The 16,230-nt window shown below is 44.7% G+C and overlaps 1 protein-coding gene across 3 annotated transcripts in view; it reads left to right on the top strand.

The window, feature by feature from the left end:
• ABHD12 (abhydrolase domain containing 12, lysophospholipase) overlaps positions 1 to 16,230 on the top strand; it is an 86,777-nt gene that overhangs the window by 49,052 nt on the left and 21,495 nt on the right. For all 3 annotated transcript variants that reach the window (XM_017541430.2, XM_017541433.2, XM_037743069.1), the window contains exons 2-3: positions 6,987 to 7,111; positions 15,819 to 15,924. In XM_017541430.2, the coding sequence (XP_017396919.1) occupies positions 6,987 to 7,111; positions 15,819 to 15,924 (231 nt within the window). The remainder of the gene's footprint in view (positions 1 to 6,986; positions 7,112 to 15,818; positions 15,925 to 16,230) is intronic.

A 16,230-nucleotide genomic window follows, 5' to 3' on the forward strand; every position in this document is an offset into this window, starting at 1 on the left:
TCCGCCTTCTGGGTTCAGGCAATTCTCCTGCCCCAGCCTCCTGAGTAGCTGGGATTACAGGCACGCACCACCAGCCCAGCTAATTTTTTGTATTTTTAGTAGAGATGGGGTTTCACTGTGTTGACCAGGATGGTCTCGATATCTTGACCTCGTGATCCACCTGCCTCGGCCTCCCAGAGTGCTGGGATTACAGGCTTGAGCCACCGCGCCCGGCCGGTCTGTTTGTATTTTTGATGGTACTCCACTGTCTTGATTACTGTGGCTTTATTGTAAGCATTCAAGCCAGATCATGTCAGTTGTCCAAGTTTGTTCTTCTCCTTTAATGGTGTCTATCTTGAATCTTTTGCCTCTCCATATAAACTTTAGAATCAGTTTTTCAATGTCCAGGAAATAACTTTCTGGCATTTGATTGGGATTATATCAAATGTATAAAGTTGGGAAGAACTGACATATTGACAATATTGAGCCTTCCTATCCATGAAGGTGGAATATCTCTTTATTTTTATTTTTTTATCCTTAGAGAACTTGGAATTAATGGAATATCTCTTTATTTAGTTCTTACGTGTTTCATCAGAGTTTTGTAGTTTTCCTCATTTAGATTTTATACATATTTTATTAGGTTTGTACCTAAGGAGTTCATTTTGGGGGCTGCTAATGTAAATGGAAATATTTACATTGGCAGTATTCACCTTGCTGGTATATATGAAAACTATTGACTTACGTATATTAACGTTGTATCCTGGAACCCTGCTATAATCACTTGTTAGTTCCAAGTTTTAGATCTTCTGCATAGGCAGTCATGTGATCTGTAAACAATTTTATTTTTTCTTCTCCAGTTTCTGTACTTATTATTTCCTTTTCTTGTCTTATTGTGTAATCTTGCTTTGTTTCTGATCTTAGCAGGAAAGGTTGAAGCTTTTCATGATTAAGTAAGATGTTGGCTGTAGGTTTTTCATAGATAGTATCAAATTGAGGAAGTTCACCTTTATTCCTCATATGCTGAGGCTTTTTATCATGAATAGGTGTTGATTTTGTCAGATACTTTTCGTGCATCTATTTATATGATCATGTGATTTTTCTTTTTTAGCCTGTTGATATGATGTGTTACATTAATTGATTTTCATATGTTGAACTAGCCTTGCATACCTCGGACAAATCCCACTTGGCCATCGTGTATGATTCTTTTTATACATTGTTAGATTTCCTTTACTAATATTTTTAGAGGATTTTTGCATCTATGTTCATGGGGGTAAGTATTGGTCTTTGGTTTTCTTTCTTTATTTTTATTTTATTTTATTTTATTTTTTTTGAGATGGAGTCTTGTTCTGTCATTCAGGCTGGAGTCCAGTGGCATGATCTCAGCCCACTGCAACCTCCACCTCCCAGGTTCAAGTTTCTCTTGCCTCAGCTTCCCAAGTTTCTAGGATTATGAGCACCTGCCACCATGCCCAGCTAATTGTTGTAGTTTTAGTAGAGACAGAGTTTTGCCATGTTGGCCAGGTGGTCTTGAACTCCTGATCTTGGGTCATCCACCCGCCTTGGCCTCCCAAAATGCTGGGATTACAGGCATGAGCCATCACGCCCGGCCTCTTTCTTTTTTTGGAGACCTTGCCCAGCCTGGCCTTGAACTCCTGGGCTGAAACCATCCTCCTGCCTCAGCCTCCCGAAGAGGTATGATTACAGGCACACACCACTAGGCTCAGCTTTCTTCTTTTTTAAAAGTAATGTCTTTGTCTGCTTTAGGGTAATGCTGACCTTATGGGATAAGTTAAAAAGAGATTGCTTCTGTCTTCTGGAAGAGATTATAGAGAACTGGTATAATTTCTTCCTTAAATGTTTGGTAGAATTCCCCAGTGAACCTATCTGGGCCCAGTGAACCTATCTGGGCCCAGTGATTTCTGTTTTGATCATTGTTAATTAATGATTCTGTTTATTTAATAGAAACAGGCATGTGGCCGGGCGCGGTGGCTCAAGCCTGTAATCCCAGCACTTTGGGAGGCCGAGGCGGGTGGATCACGAGGTCAAGAGATCGAGACCATCCTGGTCAACATGGTGAAACACCGTCTCTACTAAAAATACAAAACATTAGCTGGGCATGGTGGCGTGTGCCTGTAATCCCAGCTACTCAGGAGGCTGAGGCAGGAGAATTGCCTGAACCCAGGAGGCGGAGGTTGCGGTGAGCCGAGATCGTGCCATTGCACTCCAGCCTGGGTAACAAGAGCGAAACTCCGTCTCAAAAAAAGAAAAAAAGAAAAAAGAAACAGGCATGTTCAGATTATCTATTTCTTATGTGAGTTTTGGGAGCTTTTGTCTAAGAAAACAGTGTATATACCTTAATTTAAAAATACTTTAGACCAGGTGTGGTGGCATATGCTTATAATCCCAATACTATGAGAGGCTGAGGTAGGTGGATTGCTTGAGCCCAAGAGCTCAAGACTCTGGGCAACATAAGGAGACACTGTCTCTAAGTAAAATTAAAAAAATAGCTGGATATAGTGGCACATACCTATAACAGCCCCAGCTACTCAGGGGCTGAGGTGGGAGGATCACTTGAGTCTGGGAGGTTGTGGCTCATACCCATAATCCCAACCCTTTGAGAGCCAAGATGGTAGGATCACTTGAGACCAGGAGTTCAAGACCAGCCTGGGCAACATAGGGAGACCTCGTCTCTACAAAATAAAAGATAAACCTGGCTGGGTATGGTGGCACATGCTTGTGGTCCGAGCTACTTAGGGAGGCCAAAGTGGGAGGCCACTGTAGATTCAATCTCCTGGGCTTGGACCAGGGAGATTGAATCTACAGTGAGCTATAATTATGCCACTGCACTTCAGTTTGGGTGACAGAATGAGACCCCATCTCAAAACGAACAAACAACAACAACAACAAAAAGAAACCTTACTGGTAAAAAATGCTCACCCAGAGATACAAAGTCACATGCCATTGGAATGTTGGAAAAATGGCACCGACAGACCTGTTCAATGCAGAGTTGCCACAAACCTTGAATTTGTAAAACATTTGGTATCTGCAAAGTGCACTAAAGTGAAGTACAATAAAATGTGGTGTTTGTATTGTTTTTGCTAATGAATAGAGATACCTTTTAAGGAAATCATATATCAGTGAAAATCTGTCAGTGACCTGGCCATCTTTCATGTGGTTTCTCTTGCTCAGCATAATTATTTTGAGATTCATCTTGTTTCCTAAAAAGATAAATAAAATAATGAAAGAAAAGAAAAAGAAAAATTAAAAAAAAAAAAAGAGATTCATCTACATGGTTGCATGTATCAGTAGTTTATTCCGTTTTATTGCCATATTGTATTCCATTCTAAGGGCATACCATGGTTTGTTTATTCACTCAGATGGCCATTTGGGTTGTTACCCTTTACAGCTACTGTGAGTAAAGCTGTGAACATTTGTGGGGTTTTTTTGTTGTTGTTTGTTTGTTTTTTTTGAGATGGAGTTTTGCTCTTCTTGCCCAGGCTGAAGCTGTGAACATTTTGAACAAGTCTTTGTGTGGACATAGGCTTTCCTTTCTCTCGAGGCACAAAATTGCAAATCACCTGACACCTTACAGTAAGGCAGGAGGTCTGTGCAGGTGCTAAAGGATGAGTAAGCAGATCGTGGGAGGGACACAGAAGTAACTGCAGGTACCAGAGCAGACAATCCAAGCACAGGCGCCAGGCATTGTAGTGGTGGCACACTTGATGTCAGCCTTTTTTCTTTTTATGGGCTTTTCATTTTCTCTCAGGATAATGTCCTGAATCTTTCTGGTCCTCTTCCAACCTCTCACGTTATACCCAGTTTCTCCCTGCCAGGGCCATTAGCTGTGTCAGACCCTGCTCTTTTCTCTAAGGAGAATAAAGATTAGGTCATGGAAGCTAAGGTATGTTGCAGATTTGGTGCAAGGACTCACATGTGCGGTCCACATGTGTTACTGTGTGTAATCCTTCCAGGAACCCCACAAAGGAGGTACCATTATCATTCCCACCAAGGATTAAGGAAAACAAGGCTCAGAGCGGTTAAATAACTTGCTCAAGATAGCACAGCTAGTAAGTGATGGGTTAGATGTTGAACCAGACTTAAGAACTGGCACTTTGAATCTCAATATTGTGATTAATATACCTCATTGAAAAGCTAGATCATGTATGACATTTAAGATGCCATTTTAGGGCCGGGCGCGGTGGCTCAAGCCTGTAATCCCAGCACTTTGGGAGGCCGAGGCGGGTGGATCACAAGGTCAAGAGATCGAGACCATCCTGGTCAACATGGTGAAACCCCGTCTCTACTAAAAAACTACAAAAAATTAGCTGGGCATGGTGGCACGTGCCTGTAATCCCAGCTACTCAGGAGGCTGAGGCAGGAGAATTGCCTGAACCCAGGAGGCGGACATTGCGGTGAGCCGAGATCGCGCCATTGCACTCCAGCCTGGGTAACAAGAGCGAAACTCCGTCTCAAAAAAAAAAAAAAAAAAAAAAAGATGCCATTTTAAACTGTTCTCCCCATCATCTAGTTAACTCTTCTATTCTTAACTTACTGTGCCAGACCAGTGGCCTTGTGCCTCGCTAGCTCAGATCACCCTGGGCAGTATCACCAGCAGCAGGTACCTGTCATCCAGCGTGCTATGGCCCTTGTATTTAATTAACTCCCACTGGGCTGTGAGCACAGCGCAAGTATGGGTGCCATCCTTTGCCAACCTGACTGTCCACCACCTCAGAGTGCCAGGCGCACAGTGGTGATCCCTGAATGAACCAGGTGAATGAATGAATGAGTTACATTATCAGATGTGCATATTTGTCATCAGCTTTATTGAGGTGTTTATGTAAGCTTTATTAACTTGTTATTTACATCAGTTTTATTGAGATTTATTTATTTATTTTTATTGTTTTGAAGACGGAGTTTCACCATGTTGGTCAGGCTGGTCTCGAACTCCTGAGCTTGAGATCCACCCGCCTCAGCCTCCCAAAGTGCTGGGATTACAGGCTTGAGTCACCACGCCTGGCGAGATTATTTATATATCGGAAAGTTCACAGATTCTAAGCGTACAGTTCAGTGAGTCTTGACAAATGTATGCCATTGTGTAACCACAACCACATCAAGGTGCAGAATGTTCCATCACTCTAAGATCCTCTCCTAGTCTTTGCAGTCAATCTCCTGCTCCACCCCCAGCCCCTGGCAACCTCTCTCTGCTCTGTTTTTCTGTCCTTATAGTTTTACCTTTTCTAGAATTTTAGACAAATGGAATTACATAATATACAGTCTTTTGTGGATGTCTTATTTAACATAACAGTCCTTTTGAGATTCACCTGTATTGTTGCTTGTATCAGCAGTTCAATATATGGTTTTAAAACCACCTTAAGGCTTGGCGCAAGGGCTTACACTTTAAACCCAGCACTTTATGAGGCCGAGGCGGGCAGATCACGAGGTCAAGAGTTTGAGACCGTCCTGGCCAAACATGGTGAAACCCCATCTCTACTAAAATACAAAAATTAGCTGAGTGTGGTGACCCACGCCTGTAGTTCTACCTACTTGGGAGGCTAAGGCAGGAGAATCACTTGCACCAGGGATGTGGAGGTTGCAGTGAGCCGAGATCGCGCCACTGCACTCCAGCCTGGCAACAGAGCGAGACTTTGTCTCAAAACAAAACAACAACAACAACAACAAAAAACCTTAAACTTTTTTTGGAAATCATCCAGAGATAGCTGGTCCCACTAGGTTTAGACTCATATGGTAAGTTAGAGCAGTGGTCCTCTAGGTGTGCTCTTGGCACTCTTGCGGTTCCCAGATCCTTGCAGAGGGTCTGTAAGGTCAGACTGATTTCCATAATAACACCAAGGTGTGATTTGCCTGTTTTCACCCCCCTCTCATGGGTGTGCAGTGAGGTTTTCCAGTTGATACGTGATATGTGGATTCATAGCAGATCGAATGCAAATAGGAGACCCCATCTTTCTGTTAAGCTCCCTTGCTTAGAGAAGTTTATAAAAATGTTAATGCCACTCTTCTCACTAAAACTTTTTAATTTTTTTTCTTTCCACTAAAATTTTTTTGTATTGGAAAATTATTTTTCATAACAAATGTTATTTATAACAACATGTAATGGACTGTTATTACTAGATGAATTAATCAACATTTTAAAATGTCTTATTTTTAACTTCTCATATGACAGATCATTATAAATATAAACTGTTTATGACTGTCTGTCATATGAGGAGTTAAAGAAGCAGCTCTTTTAGCAGAAGCTCTATAGGGTCCTCAATTTTGTAGAGTAGAGAAGTCCTGAGACCAACGAGTTTGAGAATCACTGAGTTAAGATATTTTTGAAAGGGAACTGGGGACAAACTAATAACTCCGGAGCTGGAGAGTAATTAGAAGAGGGTCATGAGACCCTGGGTTGGTGCCCTAGCTTGAGGGACCTGGAGAAGGATCCTCTGTTGAGTGGGTATGGAGGGGCTCACCCAGGCATAAATCTAAGGACACACCGTGCCTGCTCTTAGCCTCCTGCTCTCTGAGGACCTGGTCAGGCAGGTTCTGTTGATGTCCTTGCTCTACATGCTTCCTGGTAGGAGCTAATGAGTAACCTACACCTGCCTGCAGTTGTCTCACAGAAGACTGACCAGGAGGCCCCAGGAGGCCGCTCTTTCCTGATATGAGGTTACAGCTGGGGTCTGATATCAGGTAGGGGGCACTTGCAGGGTCTGCTCTCTGCTGGATTCTTCCGCAAGGGCGAATGTAAGAAATCATTAGTTATTTCTTTGTCTTTTAAGAAAAGAAAATTCTTCTTACCCCCAGTAGAGTTCGAAGCTCAAATTAAAAGACTTACCTAAAATAATTACTTTAGCAAAGGCAGGCGGGAGACTACTTTTATAACTGGCAGTATCCTTGTGAAAAAAAATACTCGTGGCACTTGTTTAGGGATTTTGATAACACTATTAACAAACTACAGCAAAATGGCACCTACTGCCTTTGACCTATTCATTACTTTTTTCTTGCAGGCGAAAGGGCCTGTGGTTGCGCCTGAGGAAGATACTTCTCTGTGTTTTGGGGTTATACATTGCCATTCCATTTCTCATCAAACTATGTCCTGGAATACAGGCCAAACTGATTTTCTTGAATTTCGGTAAGTGGTATGTGTCCATTTTTACTTTGATTTAAGTAAGTGTTCATTTTCACGATGATGTCTGATTTTGATGGGAGTCTTTTTACTTTAATGGAAATTTAGTTTACATACAGTGAAGGGTACAGATCTTAAGTGTACAGTGTATATCTTTAGAGAGAAATAGGTAAAGCTGTCACCCAGATTGAAAATAGAACACTTTTATTACCCAGAAAGGTCCCTGTGTCTCTTCCCAGCTGGAGGAGTTTCTGTGCTAGCGTTGCTCTGCAGTGCTGGATTTGCGCCCACAGAAGATTGCACTGCACTGCCAGCCCAGTGTGTCTTTCTTCAGCTGAGGTAGTAAAAATGTTGACAACGTGGGAGGTCAGCTGAAGCCGTCATATTGGAGATGCCTTGTCAGTTGTGCATTCTAGGAGCCTAGCTGTCCTTGGAAAAGGTAGCCACTGAAAAATATAATACTTTTTAAAAAATGAGGACTTTTTTCTTTCTAAAAAAAAATAGTTTTTTATACTCTTAAAAATCCAGATATGCAGTTCTTTGGTTTCTGTGGAATTTTGTGCTGGCCTTGTAGGTATTGTAGTCTCCTTGAGTGAACTTGGACGGAGATGTGGGAGGAGAAAGGTACAGAAGTGTCAGGTCCATGAGGTCGAAGGTGGAGGCTCTGGGCACATGACCCTGGGAACAGTCCTACAAGTGAGGCGCCAAGGAAAGGGCCGCATCTGTGGGTTCCAGGTTTGAGAACCATGGGGCTCGCACATGGTGGGTGTTCTGTGAAGAACAACCTGAGAAGCAGGTGTGGACGGCATTAGAACAGGATTAGGCAGGGGCTTCTGGGCTCACTCTGTGGCTAGATTGGTTTACACATAGTGAGTGTGGCCTTGTGTGTTTGGGATTTTGTGGCTTAGAAAGCTGGGCCTGATATTGCTGAAGCAGCAGCTGTGAACTGGTGGGGTGGAGGGAGGAGGAGAGGAGGAGGCCACCAAGGAACACAGGAGGTGCTGAAAGGCTCCAGACTCCTTCTTAGGGCATCTGGACTTACGACTTTGGGTGTTCAGTCTGTAGTAGACTTAATCACAGAAACTTAGGCAATGACTGGCTAAAAAGGAATTTCTGTTTTTGTTTCTTTGTTTTTATGCTGGTAGGAAGAACAGAAATTGTAAGATCCGTATTTAATACTTTGTAAATCTGAGTTTTTTTATTTGGGTATCTCAAAATAACTGTAAAACACATGTAGTGTACTAAGAGGCATTTGATTTTTCTAATGGAAAAGTAGTTAAACTTCTAGGAATTTTTCATCTCTAAGTTTTGCCACTTGTGAGAAGCACAAACTCAGAATGAAACTAACAACATACTAGAATGACAGGGGTTTTGTTTTTCTGACTTTAATGTTCCTTAAATGTATACAGTACAGCTCAGAAAGAATTTGGGGCTTAGGTATAAACATGAAGCTATGGGCCTGCAGAGTCACCATCAGCAGACCTCGACTTGACCCTCACGGCTTTTCCTCCTTTGCCGGCCTCTTTGGGCAGGTGCCTTTGCTGCCGGGCACGTGAGCTGGTTCTTGAAGGGAGGATGTATGGGGTGCATTGCCCTACGTGGCCTGGCATACTGTGGTCTCCCAGCAAATGTTTGTATTGAATAGATTTTCTTTAGCTTGATTATTTGGGCTACTGTAGACACACAGCCTACAGATTTTGCTCTGTGGGTTTCCTAAGGAGGTGGCGGACTGCTCTGAGGGAAAACTTTGGGTTCTCCTGGTCCAGACCCCATGGCATGGGAAAGTAGGGCTGGGCTTGGGTGAGGGAGGCTGAGCATCCCAAGGAGGTACCCATCCTTAATGATTTCCTTCCACCTGTCTCCCACACAAGTAGGAGAGCCTACAGTGGCATTTTGTTTTGTTTTATTTTGTTTTGTTTTGAGATGGGGCCTGGCTCTGTTGCCCCAGCTGGACTGCAGGAGTGTGATCACGGCTGACTGCAGCGTCGACCTCCCAGGTTCAGGTGACCCTCCCATCTCAGCCTCCTGAGTCTCTGGGACTACAGGCACCCACCACCGTGACATCTGGCTAATTTTTTATATTTTTAGTAGAGATGGGCTTTCACCATATTGTCCAGGCTGGCCTGAAACATCTGGGCTTAAACAGTCCTCCAGCCTTGGCCTCTCAAAGTGCTGGGATTATAGGTGTGAGCCACTGCACCCAGCCCAGTGGTATTTTGAAAGAGATTTTTAGTTGTCAGTGTGATAAAAAGCTGTGTTTCCAGCGTCTTTTGAAAAGCTGGCCAAAGATCTAGCACCAAGGAACAGTGTCCCTGGGAGCAGCGATTGGACGTTTCTTCTGCCTCAGCCCCCGGCCATCTGACTAGCCCCCATACCCCACTCCTCCGCTGCTCCATATGAGCGACGCCGGTTCCCAGGCCCCACTGTCCTCCCCAGGAAGCCATGGTGTGTTGTGTCAGCATGTAGGGCCCTCCCAAGTGTGGATCTCTGCCCCTTTGGGAGGGAGGAGGAGCATCATGGGGTTTGTTGGTTTTCCAGTTGTAATGAGCATCCAAGGTTTACAGGTCTGTGTCTGTCTCCCCCACTGAGGAGGCAGGGTCTGTGGCGTGGCCCTGCGGTGATTGGGAGTTTTGTTGCGGAGGTGGCTCTGCTCTTGTCTCCAGATAAGAAGCGTGACCAGGGCATCCATTCAGCATTACAGGAAGAGTAGCAATCTCTTGGGCCCCAGAGCATGGTTAAAGTATTCTTAACTTCACAGCACATCTATCTGAAACCAAATTTATAGGTAAGATAAATAAGCTTTTAAAAAAGTATAGCGCCTATGAATTAAGGCATTACTCTACTTTAAATAAATTTTCATAAGCAAAACATACTTGATTATTCTAAAAACAAAAGAATTAGCTAAAAAACCCTGAATAGCATAAATGAGAAAATGAACATTACTCTGAGAAAATCCTTAACACTGTACTTTATTTCCTACTGACCTTTTTTCTATGTGTCTGTTTACATACACATAAATATGTGTGCTTTTCAATACTTGTATTCACAGTCTGATTCCATCCAAAAGATGTTTGGGTGAGACCAAGCATTTATGAAGCCTAGAATATCTTCCCAGCCGTTGTTTGCCTTCGGATCAAGAAGGCTTCTCTTGGTGAAAGGCATGTCTTGGCTCAGAGGCTAGGGAGGGCTTTTTTGGAAACAGGTCAGATCTATTATAATGCATTTGTTTTTAAAGCAAAGGGCCAGCTTCCTTTTTTTCCTTACCCTGAGCAATCCCTGTTAACTCCTGTTATCTTTCTTTTCTTACCCCTTTTTTTTTCACACTTAAGGCCCTATAACCTGCATCAAGTAATTGGAATTTGATAAAACCCAAATAACCAGTTTTGGCCTTTCCTTGTTGACACCACACTTCTTACAGCTGCTGGTATCAAGGTTGTCTGTAACTCACAGTGATTAGAATGAGACTTAGCCCTGCTTAAAACCCTCAGTACTCAAAGATGTCCATCACAGCTCAGTAGTTTCAGCCTTTTCCCCAACAAATATTTTGCAGATTAGATAAAAGAAGTATGACAGAGCAGGTTGTTTTTTGTTCACTCACATTCTCAGCCCCTCACCCTCCATGGTGCCCATGCATGCAGGATCCTTTCTCCATCACGGCTGTTGATGTTTGGGTTGCTGGTACGTGATGACATGACCAGAGGGGTAGACAGTGAAAAACAGGGGAAGCAGAGTCAGAGGCCTCAGTCTCAGCAGCTCTGTGGGCCTTGCTTGCCCACGGGGCTGGGGCCTGCCTAAGGGGCTCCCGGTTCAGAAGAGCCCATGAGAGGGAGCCATGAGAGAGCTGGACCTCAGTGGCACTACATGAAGGGGCCCACCACTTGGGCCACTCCTGTGGGGCTGCCATGGGGCTGAGCACTCTGTCCCCACCCCAGTTCTGTGGATGAAGCAGGGGCCTGGGCAGGGTGGAGTAATACTGGCCAGTTGGTTCCTACAGCCATCCAGTCTGGGGCTGTGTGATCCCTGGGACTGACCAAGCTCCATGCCTCCCATGCCACATGACGCTGAATGGAGGTGCTGCTGAGGAAGGGAAAGTGCCCAGGCAGGGTCTGGGGAACTTCAGAGCAGTCACTGTGCCTCCTTTTCATGGTTGTTTCTAAAATGAGTAAAAGTGAACTGGAAGACCAGCTTCCTGGAATGAGGCCATCTTGGAGTAGAATTTGTCTTCCTAGTTCTTAGATTTCTTGGGCTTGGAAAGTTTCTGGATTAGCTGCTAATCCTTGTAAAACACTTTTCGGCGGCCAGGGAATGCCCTCAGAACTCTTGGACAGTTTTGTATCCCAAGAGCTTGGCCTCCTTCTTCAGACACAGAACTGAGTGAGGCCTGAAGCGGAGCTCGTGGAAGCCCAGTGTCCTCAGCCCTCAAGGACACCCACTCCCATCTGGCAGAGGCAGGGCTGGTTCCAGCGTCAGAGGCAGGATTGGCTGAGTGGGTCTGGGTGTGGGACGGGCAGTGGGCTTTTTAGGCGTGGATATTCAGGGTTTGTTGAGGAAGCCACCCCGCTCCCGGCTGCCAGATGACAGACTTGCACCCTGGGCTGCAGCTCTCAGGCTCCAGAAGTGTGTGGCGAAGTCTCAGGATGGAGGCGGCAGGAGTGGGCCCTGGAGTCTGAAGTGGACTCATTTCCAGTCACTCCCTCTGGTCAGGAGCCTTCTCCGGGTCCCATTGCCACAATAAAATCTAAAGTCTTGTATGGCTGTGTTCTTTTTTTATTCCTGGAGATCAGAGTTTTATTATTACTCAAATCAGTCTCCCTTAGCATTCAGGGATCAGAGTTTTTAAGGACAACTTGGTGGGTGCAGGGAAGCCAGTGAGCTGGAAGTGCTGATGGTCAGGTCAGAGGTGAATTCATAGGGAGTCGAAGCTGTCTTGTGCTTAGTCGGTTCCTGGGTTGCAGGGAGGCCACAAGATCAGATGAGGCAGTTTATTGATCTGGGTGGTGCCAGCTGATCCATCAAGTGCAGGGTCTGCAAAATATCTCAAGCACTGGTCTTAGGTTCTACAGTAGTGATTTTATCACCAGGAGCAATTTGGGGAAGGTCAGTCTTGTAGCCTCCAGCTGTATGACTCTTAAACCATAATTTCCAATCTTGTGGCTAAAATGTTAGTCATACAAAGGTAGTCTAGTCCCCAGGTGAGAATGAGGTTTGTTTCCAGAAAGGGATGCCATCTTTGTTTTAAACTATAAACTAAGTTCCTCCCAAAGTTAGTTCAGCCTGTGCCCAGGAATGAACAAGGGCAGCATGGAGGCTAGAAGCAAGATGGAGTCAGTTAGATCAGATCTCTTTCACTGTCTTGGTTATAATTTTGCAGTGGTGGTTTCAATCTGTCTCTTTCAGTTTTTCTTTTTTTTTTTTTTTTTTTTTGAGACAGAGTCTTGCCCTGTCACCCAGGCTAGAGTGCAAGTGGCACAATCTCGGCTCACTGCAACCTCCACCTCCCAGGTTCAAGCAATTATCTTGCCTTAGGCTCCCGAGTAGCTGGGACTACAGGCATGTGCCACCATGCCCGGCTAATTTTTGTAGTTTTAGTAGACAGGGTTTCACTGTGTTGGCCTCAAACTCCTGACCTGTGATCCACCCTCCTCAGCCTCCCAAAGTGCTGGGATTACAGGCATGAGCCACCACACCTGGCCCTCTTTGGTTTCCTAACACCTTAATCTTAAAATGTTGGCTAATGAAGATGGAGAAAGGGCAAAGACAGCTCTAACTTCTTCCTGCTGGCCAGGGGTGTAGTGAGGGTAATTGTTTACCCCACGGTAAGAGAAATGGAATCACTTTGCAACTCTCTGAGCATCCTCACACAGGCCTTGGCAGGGTTTCCAAGGCTTTCATGGCAGAGGCATTTGTATTGTCATCTATAGTTTTAACACTGCATTTAAGGAAACAGTGTACTGTAAGTTAAATAATGAGTACTAGGGTAAGGAGTACAATTCCCAGTTTTAAAAGTAAAGATTTGAATGCATTAGTTTGGTGACTTGTAGCCCACAAAGAATTTAAGATCTAGTTCAAACTGCAGGAAAAATGCAAGAACAGCTAACAACAATTATACTATAGTGGTTTTTTTGAAGGATAATTTTTCTCTCTCCAGTCCCCATTTTTATTAAAAAACAAATCATTATAGGACTGATTTGTTTGCAAAATAAACTTTAGCCTTGTTATACTTGGCCTGATTATTTGCATAAAGTACAACACAAATAATTATTTTTTACATAGGCTTTTTAAATTGGCTTTGATAGAACTCTGTTCCATAAGGAATCGCAGTTAAGACTTTTTAAAAGCTGACTTTAACCATGGTTTTGTACCCTCAAATACCCATGAGTTTGGTAAATTCCTCTCCTCTTGAGGTCCTAAAATAACTTGGGGCTCCTGGGCCTGTTAGAAAGTGACATCGTTTCCCACAATTTAGGAACACTGTACAGGGACTGACCAGTTTAACCCACGGGGCTTTTATTGGCTCCACAAGTCAAGTTTGCCTCCTTAAAGGAAATCACACCATTCCAGTCAACGCTTTGGTAAAATAACTGGTTTCTTCAATTGTGTCCTGTTGCAGAAGAGGCTGCTGCATTTCTTTTTTCTTTCTTTCTTTTCTTTTCTTTTTTTTTTTTTTTGAGATGAAGTCTTGATCTTTTGCCCACGCTGAGTGAAATAGCATGATCTTGGCTCACTGCAGCCTCCGCCCCCTGGGTTCAAGTAATTCTCCTGCCTCAGCCTCCCAAGTAGCTGGGATTATAGGTGCACGCCACCACGCCCACCTGATTTTTCTATTTTTAGCAGCGACGTGGTTTTTCCATGTTGGCCAGGCTGGTCTGGAACTCCTGACCTCAGCTTTTCCACCTGCCTTGGCCTTCCAAAATGTTAGGATTACAGGCGTGAGCCACCACACCCAGCCTGCCATTTTTCTTTTGAGAGAAATTTCTTACTAAAGTTTTGAAGGTGTATCTGCTTCCTGGGGAAGAGATGGATTAAGAAGGTGGGGTATGACCTGCAGCCCTGGTGGGAGGAACTGTCTCCCCACGTGGTCTGGGACAGATGCTCAGGGAGTTTCTGGGAAGGAGTGTGTGTCCCCCTGTTTTTGTGAGCCCAGCCTGGTGACATTTGAGGAAGTGAGGCTAGATGTGCAGTGTGCCACATGGACGTGGGAGATTCTTCATGCAACCCCTGTCCACCAGAGATAGCTGAAGAGAAGCCAGGCCCACACAGCTGTCTGTCACTGCCTCTTTTGGGAGTTGCCATTTTATAAAGCAGGCAAATCCCACCTCAGGGTTTATGTGTTTATATTTTTCATTTTTCTGTTAAACTTACTTTAAAGTTGTGTTCACCAAAAGCAATAAGAGTGCAACAGTGGTCCAGGCCTGGTGGCTCACACCTGTAATCCCAGCACTTTGGGAGGTCGAGACGGGCGGATCACCTGAGGTCGGGAGTTCAAGGCCAGCCTGATCAATATGGAGAAACTCCGTCTCTACTAAAAATACAAACTTAGCAGGACATGGTGGCTCACACCTGTAGTCCCAGCTACTTGGGAGGCTGAGGCAGGAGAATCGCTTGAACCTGGGAGGCAGAGGTTGCAGTGAGCCTAGATCGCACCATTGTACTCTAGCCTGGGCAACAAGATCTCAAAAAAAAAAAAAAAAAAAAAAAAACCAAAAAAAAACGGGTACAATGGCATATATAAGGAAAAAATTGCTCCCATTCTCCCCACACACACACTTCGGAGGTGTGTGAGCAGCCTGGCTTCTTTCTGTATTTCCTCCCAGCCAGACATGGGGGTTTTCATTTGCACATTTTTACAATAACAAAATGGGGATACCGCACCTGCACACACACCCATGATGACCTTGCTGCTCTCATCTGGCTGCAGGTCCTGGAGGATGCTCCAGGTCTAAGGACCCCATAGTCTTCCACAGTTTGGGGTGCTGTTTAATTCACTCACTGCCCTACTGGCAGATGACCTGATTAATGCAGGATTTCTGCTGGGCCATTGCACTGACTTCACTCTGCTCTGCATGGGTCCCGTGGATTCATCCCTCTCGCTGCTCCCACACCTCACCTTCTGCTGTCTTTTCTGTGTTAGGCAGCAGTCCTAGAAACTTTGGAATCCCCTTTTTTGCCACCCAACATTCAGTTGGTCATCAGGTTCTGTAGCACCATCCTGTTTCCTGCTGTCCTTCCCACGCCACCCAGCACCAGGCTCACCTGTGTTCTTCGCAGGCTCTGCCTCCCCAGCCTCCCTCCTGGCCGGCCTATCCTTCAGACCTGTTGGGGATCTTTCCTTCGCTCATTTGCATCTTCTCACACCTTGAATAACCTTAGACCTTAGCGATCTAGTCTCTACACAGACCTCACCCTCACTGCAGTATCTGTCCCTGCCCACGCTGGCCTCAGCCCCTACCCTCCTGAGGCTGGGCCTGCAGGTCTGGCACAATTGCAGGATTGCACAGGAAAATAACTTGGTGGTTTCTGAGAGCTTCTGCGGTGTGTGGGTGTGGGTATGCGCGTGTGTGTGTGCTTGTGGGTGTGCACCTGTGGATTTGTGTGTATGTGGGCACATGTGGATGCATGTGTGTGTATGCATGTTTGTGTGCATGTCTGTGCGTATGTGTGTGTATTCATCTACTGCCAGTGATGCTAATTTCCATCTCTTTGTTTCCTACAGTGAGGGTTCCCTATTTCATTGACTTGAAAAAACCACAGGATCAAGGTTTGAATCACACGTGTAACTACTACCTGCAGCCAGAGGAAGATGTGACTGTTGGAGTCTGGTGAGTGCCAGTAAGCTCTGTAGCCCTTCCAGCAGCAGGAAAAGGCCCTACTTGGCTGAGCTGGTACTGTCTCTGGCAGTGGCCTCTGAAATGTTCATTTTATCTTTACCTCTTTCTTTTCTAAAGGGAAGATCTTAGTAAATTTGATCCTAAGATTGAGGGATGAAATGGCTTTAAGCTCTGTTCCAAGGCTTTCAAAACAGCAAAGGCTTTGTGAACAGATTATTATTTCTAGAGAGCCTTGTTTTTTTTTTTTTTTTTTTTTTTTTAGACAGAGTTTCGCTCTTGTTACCCAGGCTGGAGTGC

The sequence above is a fragment of the Cebus imitator genome, unplaced genomic scaffold (genome assembly GCF_001604975.1).
Source record: "Cebus imitator isolate Cc_AM_T3 unplaced genomic scaffold, Cebus_imitator-1.0 Scaffold134, whole genome shotgun sequence".
Taxonomy (NCBI): Eukaryota; Metazoa; Chordata; class Mammalia; order Primates; family Cebidae; genus Cebus; species Cebus imitator.